The sequence below is a fragment of the Antrostomus carolinensis genome, unplaced genomic scaffold (assembly GCF_000700745.2).
Source record: "Antrostomus carolinensis isolate BGI_N321 unplaced genomic scaffold, ASM70074v2 scaffold16190, whole genome shotgun sequence".
Classification (NCBI taxonomy): Eukaryota; Metazoa; Chordata; class Aves; order Caprimulgiformes; family Caprimulgidae; genus Antrostomus; species Antrostomus carolinensis.
This window is the reverse complement of record NW_010286613.1, coordinates 34,027-42,981: the sequence shown is the minus strand read 5'-3', so window position 1 is coordinate 42,981 and position 8,955 is coordinate 34,027. Positions and strand designations below refer to the sequence as shown.

At 39.5% G+C, this 8,955-nt stretch overlaps 1 protein-coding gene across 1 annotated transcript; it reads right to left on the bottom strand.

Annotated features, from left to right (window-relative positions):
• Positions 1–536: 536 nt before the first annotated feature.
• LOC104531806 (glypican-5) lies at positions 537–1,280 on the bottom strand (the record flags this gene model as incomplete). The annotated part of the gene is made up of 1 exon (XM_010176810.1): positions 537–1,280. A coding segment is annotated over one exon (710 nt), but the record flags the coding sequence as incomplete, so codon positions are not given.
• Between the last annotated feature and the right edge of the window lie 7,675 nt (positions 1,281–8,955).

The window sequence follows — 8,955 nt, the reverse complement described above, 5'->3', positions numbered from 1 at the left end:
AAATAAGTTTAATTTTTTTTTCATGCTCTTTTTTCCAACTTTTGTATGATGGGTGTACTCATTATAGACCCATACTACCTTCCTGATGTCTCAGTCAACACAAAAGTAAAGGGACTGTAAAATTATGAAAAAATAATAATAATAATTTCCCTGCCTTTATTTAGAAGCCCACTCTTCTAACCCCTCATATCAGTGCCTGGGAAATGTCCTCACACACTACAAATGCTTACACGCCAGGGAAACACTACTCCCAGCATTACAGAATCAAATGTTTTAAAGTGTGAAAATACATTGATGACATCAAGTATAATACATTTTGTTTAGAAAACTCTGCAGACAAGCCAGGGCTATCTGCTTCACAGCGATGCTTCCCAAGGGACAAACCTCCCCCCACCCTCCTTTCATTTCAAAGCAGACGCTACTGAACTCCATCATAATTATCTGTAATGTTTTCACAGACTATTACACAAAGATCTAGTTGGAGACTAAAAACTGATGCAAAGACAACACCAACTGGTTTAAATGTTTATTCATCAAGTAATGAAAGTGATAAGTGGGACTAGAAAATAATTAGAAAGCACTTACTGTAGCAGAGAGCTGTGGTCCATTCAACTGAGCGTGCAGGATGGCTTCATTGATGGAATTCCGGATTCCCGTCAGTGCAATTTCCAGATCATGTGAGGCGGCCATTTCATTAGTCAGGTATTCCAGCGTGGAGATATACTCCCTCCACTGTGCATCCAGCTCTGACACACTGGCCAAACAGCCCCTCATTACGTTTAGACAATATCCAACACACGGCCTGATCAGCGTCAGGCCCTGGCAGTGCGGGCAGTACTGCATCTTCACTAGAGCTTTGCTACATTCCTTCGTGAGAGCTGCGTGTTCAGTAGTATTTATCACTTCAATGCCCAGACTGAGGGCCTGGCTGAGCATCCTACTTGCCCAAAGAGATTTTGACAGCTCTGTAACCATGTTTTTAGAATAACGTCCAAAAGGATTTATGTCTTGCCTTGTAAGCCGTAGACACTCTGTGTAGTCCTCTGATAAATCTGTAATTCCTGGGTTTATTAGCCGACTATACACCAGAGGAAAGAGACTGTCAAAGAACCGTAATACTGCACTTTCCACTGTAGTCTCTGCGCCCAGAATGTAGAGAGAGATGTCTGTAAAAAGTTCTTTAACAGGCTCTGCTGCTTCTTTTGCCATAGGTCTGTAAGCTGTCTCAAAGAGGGAACTTGTGCGGTTTTCAGCAAAACGAAGCAAAGACTCAAAGGCCTCTAAAAAAGGGGTAGGGGAGAGAAAGAACTAGAGGTTAATAGTGAGCACCTGGCATCTTAGTCACAGGACTAATATTGTCCTGAACAGGAACATCAATAGTTACATCAAATCTGCAATATGAATACACTAGTAGTTAATACAGCTTTCATCAGTAATGTGATTAAAAAGACACCTAAATACTACACGTGCATAATAAAGGCAACACATAATATACAAATACTTTCTTAGAAAAAGGTGACTGCTTTCAGCAGCTAGACCCTGACCCAAATTCTAGAGGTCAATGAAGGACACCCACAGACTCCAGTGAGCACAGGCAGGGTCTAAGATGGCTTTTGTAACTGACACTGCATTTGGGCAGTTCAACTAGACGTATTTCCAAAACATCCGTCTATACATAAGTGACAGCAGTTTCCAGTATACAGGGAAGACTGCAACATTTTCAATGTTCCCACAGAACTCCAGAGAAAAGAATATTTGAATAGGCAAAATTATTTATGTGATGCAAGTTCTGGAACTGCAAAATGGTGACTGGTGACAGGAGCTGTCTGTCATACACCAATCAGACTATCACTGCTGCACTGAACTGAATAAATAATGATAAAATAGCTACATTTAATAAAAGAGTGAAAAATCATATTCAAAGTTCTTGTAAAGCTGTAAGACATTGCTGCATATTGATACTAAAGTCAGAGAACGACATCTCTTTAGCACACAGAAATGCCGATCCTCATTCATTAGCTGTGCTTTTCAACAGTAACTCTTTGAAATGTTTTAGTAACTTAGTTTATGAAAGCAGTATCTTGATAACATAGTAACAGCTTAAAGTTATAGCAGTGTTTCATGCCAGGTGATCTACTGCTGTGAAATCCTGCCTCAAGAATGGAAAAAACATGAGGCATTGACATCCTGCTCCAGTCGGTCTAGCTTTCTAACACACATACTGGTACAGCTTGGAGAGCTGCACACAGAGTAAACACATGCTAGAAGGAAGGAGAAGGACTAGAGAAAACCAACACACAAATAGCAACTTCAGATAAGCTGCTGGACAGCAGCACAATGGAAGCTTGTGAGATAACTGATTACAAAGAGAAGCTGAAGCTTTTGTTTCACAGTACTGCGAGGGGGAGGGCTGAGAGGCACTTCTTGCAAAACACAACTGAAGGATGAACGAAAGATGCTGTGTGAATAAATTCTCTCCCTCTTAACATGAGCTAGGTCTGGACACCAGCCAGCAGGCAGGACTTGACATCACGTCTGCTATGAACTAAAATGAAATTCTAAAGTCAGGAAAACAGTATCTCCTTTAACTACGCCATTTTCAAGTGGCCTAAACACATATAAAGAAGTGCCATGGGTGCCAGAATTCATAGACAGGGCAAGGAAGGGATCAGTTCCCAAGATTACTTTTAATGACACAGGAGACAGTAATCCACACCACGCCCACTACTTTGTTTGGAAGTTCTACCAGAAAAAGTCTGTGACATAACTCATTCTTGCACTCTTCTGGATGGCAAGTAGTTCCAGTACAGGCAGGAGATGCATCACTTTATACCTCCTGAAGACTGGCCAGATAATGGAGTTTCAGTCTAATCGTACCCCACATTCATCTGAACATCACCATGTAATTCACTGCAGTGTAACACAAACCAAAGTCACTCAAAGATCAGCTCAGCAAAGGAGCAGCTACAATACTGTAAGTCAAGATTAGCATACACTGGCAAAGTTTTGTCGAAAAGCCTGCTCAGTGCCTTCCCCTGTATCTCCCTGGGCAACTAACTTGCTTGTTACAATAAGCATTACAATCCCTTTACCACAAAGGGTGATTTAACTAGACAGGTAATACAACATATCTTTTGTACATTAAATCACCAGTATTTTACAAGCACATGCTGTATCTTTCAGCCAGAGAATCACTTCAGCATTCCCATTACAGCAACCAATACTCTGGAAATGCTAATAAAATCCTAGAAATTAAGAATTCAGATTTACTTCAGTTGAAAAAGAAGTTCATTCTCAGGCAGGGAAACACCTTGCCAGAAGTTTCAGACTGAAGCAGACTTTTACAGCTGAAAACAATACTGAAAATTTGATTTGTGATGGAAATATTAACACAACCTAAACTGTAGTGCAGTTAGCTGTGCGCTATGAACCAAAACAAAATTATTAAGTCAGGAAAACAGTATCTTGCAAACAGGTTTTTGTTTGCCAGATCATACCTATGTGCTTATTCTTATTTCTAGAGGAAACCTAAACACAATTTTTATTTATCGTATTAAAAAGGCCATGGAAATATTCCTTCAACTACACATGCTCTCTTAGGGATATTCCTTGTATCATTAGATTATGGGAGCAGGGACTCCTACAACGCCAACAGAGCCTTACGCTGCTGCTTCACCTTCCACACCCATAAAGGCAGAACTGCAGTTCTTCATCCGAGAACTGAATGAAATGCATTTATGAATGTGGAAGTATCCTGATCGTCCTGAGAAATAACAGCCCCAGTGAAAGATAAAAGCCATGACAGTCAGTGACAGTTGTACAACCCAAGGAAACAGATTTCAGCAGCTTCCTGGGATACTAGGTTGCAAACTAGAAACCATGAAGCATTTTATTTTCAAACCTCTTAACTGTGAAAATTCTGCATTCAACTAAATTAAGTTCTGCATTACTCTGAGACAAGTGTGACAAAAATATTTAAGTGTCATTTATTTTTCATTGTATAACAGAAAAACTGTGATGGTATATAGCTTCATTCCTCCTGCAGAGCCCTAACATCAAAAGCATGGTACAAAAAAACCCTATGTCTGCTGATTGTAGATGTGCTGCAAACACCCATAAGATGTCATTTGCTTCCTTATCACCATTGGTCAGTCACAAAAAATTACTCCTGCTTGCAGGCACTCCAGAAATGATGGTTGAGAAGGGAATATGTAGGTCTTTTTCATTCTTGTAAGGCATTAAAAGGTGTTTGAGACAATCAAGTTACTGGCTCAGTTGGATCTTCTTAGACCTTTAATTAGAAATCACGGGGCTTTGTGCAGTTTACTTTGTAACAATGGACAGCTTGCATTCTGCTTGTACAGAGCAGGTAGCCTCAGCATTTTGTTTTAAAAGTGATTAATTATATGCTTTTAATGCACCTTGTATGGAGTTTCCAAATCCCAAGGAAGGTTTACTGCTATCTGAAAACCCAGGTGCTCATCTGTGCAAATACAGCAAGCTTTAGACATTTATGAACTTGCAAAAAGCTGAATTCTAAGCCTAAGCACACACTGGGAAAAACATTCTATCATCTTTCACAGCCTTTGGCTTCCACCCTCCCAATAGCAGCATATAACATACGATAAACTGCAAATATATTTATTCTGAACAGAAACAAGACATAACCAAAACCATCAAGAATTTGGGGATATTATGTATTTTTTGTCTTCCTTTAGTATTGAAATAAATAGGAAGGTGAAGAACAAAGTTTGTTCTCATGTTCCTCAGAAGCCCTTTTTTGATTTAAGACTACAGGTAAAGTGAAAATACAGACAGCTCTGGATTTTGAGCACACCAGTAACTACTTCATGAAAGTTAGGCAACACTACCTTTCACGGGGAGAATTTTGTTCAAACTGTTTATCATGCGCTCACAAAGCACTTGACACCTCCACTGATGTGTCTGTGACAGTCAAACACAGCTGGTCAAACACAGCTCACCTCTGGAAAATTCACATCTGAACTGCTGGTGTTTAAAAATTAGCTCCTGGAGACAAGCCCAGTTATGACAAAATACCACGCTGGCGGTGCTGCTCCACTGGCAGCACAGAGCTGCCAGGCCAAGCAGCTAACCAGTCTGCATGCTGGGCTTCTCGCCTGGTTCCTGGCATTCACATACACCAAAAATTACATTATGCTCAGTCTAACACACACAGATGGAAAAACATTGCTTTGCATGCACAGCATCCATGCTTATTTCATCACAAGAATGGCACAGCTTGGTTTTGAGTGACAGCTTCCTTCTGACAGAAATACATCCATCCTGACAGAGAGGATGTATTACTTCCTTTAAACAGGCAGCAGCTATGTTTCATATACCTAATGCAATAAAAATCACAAAGGACTCCTGACCTATTTCACACCAGCTTTTGCACCAGTGTAACACCACTGACTTCTGTGGTATTCAATGTGGGTATGTCAGAAGAAGCTGCAGAATTTATATGTTTTTGCTGAAGCAAAGTGCTGCAGGGAGAAACAGATTTAAGAGGTATGTTATCAGTCTGCCCAACACTGGTGCACCAGCATTTTTCAAATATTTTTTCTATTTTTTCACCACCTGGAGGTCTATTTGGGGAAAGAACAAGCAGAGTTTAGGTAACTGAACAGATACAGGAAAAATAATATTGTAACTACAGCTTTGACTAGTTCTTCATGTCATGTAAACAGTGCATTCAATGACTTACACTAACTCACTTGGCAGCAGTTGCTTCTTGTGTTTTTAAATTGCTATCAGTCAGGTAGAACACCCCTCCAGGTTTGTGTCCAGGCCACCACCCCTTCTCCTGCAGCCTTATCCTTAGGACAAGAATCAAAGATGCAAAACTGCCATACACCAATTTGCCACTCTTTCTGGGTGTGTTCTGAGGAATTACTTATTTTTTCAGGCTTCCAGACACATGGCAACATAGACTCAAGGAAAGATCTCAACAAAACGATTCACTGAAGTGCATAGCAAGTCTGTGTGCACATAGTAGCACAAGAGCTTGCATTGAGGATTCCCTTCATCTTATAAACCCCGGATTTCTTACAGTGCATGAAGGCCAGCAGATGTGGTCTCAGGGAATACACAGGTAGGAGATTTGCAAGAAAATCTGGATTGACGTATGATAGCCATTCATAGAGAAAGATCATTTCCTTCCCTCTGTTACGCCAGATCTTCACAAGCTATTGAGATTCTTTACTCTGTAAGCAACTATAGGGTTCAGGTAGGGAGCACTAGGGGAGGTTAAGAAACTTCCAGCTTGCTGGATTATCAATCAGTCCAAATCCATGCTCTTTTCCTTCCACAAGTCCAACACAGGAATGTTAGCATGGGAACCATTTTCCCAAAATAAAGTCAATCTAAGCACCAGACACCTCTGTGCACAGAGGAGCATTTCTGTCGTGCAGTAATTGAGGCTCACATAAGAGCAGGTCTACTATTTGAACCCCCAGATGTCTTCAAAAACCAAAGTCATAGAACTGAGTGCAAGCCACGACCTGCATATGTGAAAGGAAAGTTACTGTCATTGCCATTATGCTTCTGTGTGTGAATCAAAGCTGGCACCTTGCCCACAGAACTGACAAGGTAAGACCACCCTGCTAACAAAACAGCTCTCCACTACATTAATAATTCCTTACACTCTGCAATAATTGAATGCATGCTGAACTTAAATTTTAAAAACCCACAGACTTTTAAAAAACAGAAAAAAGGGAACCATTACATTATAAACATCACTAAAAAGATTTAACAATGCTCAACAAACCAAAAGTGGGAGCAAATACTGAAACTATCTATACATAAATAACATCTGTGTACATTTTAGATTTGAGTGTAATCATGAAAGAAGAATGACAAATTTAAGTAGCTCCATTATTTGTTTGGTCTCTTAGGACCACACTAATATTTGGCTACTTTCCCTTCAACATCTTGCATTTATTAGTAACAGGATGAATGAAAGCTACAGTTTATTGAACAATAGCTTCCTTTCAATGCTTTCAAGTCCATTAAATTTTCTGCATCTTTAAGAGTTGCCAAACTAAAGGACAATATAATAGTATTTTGCAGCAGTAGAATTTAAGTACATATTATTTGCAATTTGATGCATAGAAAACAATGTACACAGCAGAAAATCACACCCAGATGCACATCTACATGAGATACAAATGATAAAATTCAGAGTTCTACTTTTTTGGATATGCAATGATCTCTAAACCTATGTAAAAAAATAAGAACAAAGAGTGCTCAAAAAGCATCATTAAACAAGATGAACAGGTGGGAGGTTTTCTTAGATCTTAAGATTACTTTGAAAAAAATATAAGTGCAAAACAAATTGTGTCATGTTTGCAAAGGCAGAACATAAAATCCATTCGTTCATTAAACTCCTTTTGAAAACAACTTCTTGTAACTTTCAGCTTCATTTGTATTTTGTGACCTTTTGCTAGTAGCAAAGAATGTCAGGCACTGGAAGTTTTATTCTGATTTAACCTGAATCATTCTGCTGAGTGTAGGGTAGGGCCAAAGCTCTTTATTAATACCCTACTTCTCAAGAGTTTTACTGCTCTGAGAATGGCAGTCTTCTTACACATAAACATAGTTGATGCAACTGACATTAATAAACGTTAATAAACATATCAGCAGTCTTATGGAAATATGATGTCCACAACATCACAGTGGACGCTACACCAGCACTTGCAGGAAACTGCAAGCTTGCTCCAAACTGTTTCTGGTCAGAGAAAAACCCAAAAGCTCTCTGAATCTGGGCCAAGTGGAAGCATCTCTTGCCTTCTACTCAGCTCCTGCAGCTGCTTTTAACAAGGCAGAGTGAAAAACATTCAAAAGCAAGAAACCAAAGTCAATTTTGGAAATGGGAGAAAGGGAAGTTTGACTTTGCCCACCTTGACAGCAAAGAGAGGGTATGAGGTCTTTAGAGCTAATCACTCCTTCAAGAATATATATCAGACAGGAAAAAAAAAACAACCAGCTTTCCATTACTATGCATAGGGGCAAGGTCTTTACCTAACAGTCTCTCTATGAGTTTATTTACATTTATAACATCAGATAAATATCCCGTCATGTACCTGTTGATAGAAAACTCTGCCCAAGTTGAGAAGAAATAAGAAATCTGTGCCTCCTTCTCTGTCTGTACCTAACAGCTATGGGCAATCTCAGTTAACCAGAAATCAATGGGTAGGATTATTTACAAGCTCCTACTATCATCATTTAACTCTCTGCTCAGTTCCAAGTGTAATTTAAGACTGCTTTTAAACTTAAGAAAATGTACTAAAAGTTGCAAGGGCTTTAAAAAATTCTAGCTGTGAGACATCCAAGCATAAAAATACCTGGTCTTTCCTTAGTAATACTGCCTGTGCTGGGAGCTTGGACAGCAGTCTGCCACGTGGGACACTGGACAGGAGAAAGTCTGGTGCAATTTGAGTTTCAGAGCAGCAGATCCACTATTGTAGTTTGGTAATGTGAGCAAAGCTAAGACACTTAGGAAAACCATTTTCCAAATGGTCTGTGGGAAGACTGACTTCCAATAACAGCAACAGGAATCAACACCATGAAGCACTATCTGAAAATTTCTATCTTGGCATGAAAATTAGTCGTTTGTTGTTTTCATATGCACAAACCTATCCTTTCAGCCTTGGCACAGCTGTGCCATTACATAGGAAGCAAGCACCCCCTCAGACCGCTGCCCTCACCAGCAAATCCACACCCTTTTCTGAATCAAACACTCCTATAGTACACTTATTTCTTCTTTTTCTTCTACTTTTTTTTGAAACCTAAACAGCTTATTTACTATACAATCTTGTACAGGGAGAAGGGAAAGAAACATGCAGCTGATTTTTGTGACATTGATGAATGTTTAAACCATTAACTTTGGGTTATTTTGGTGAGTGATTCTGGAAGCACCAGTAATAGAAGTATTTT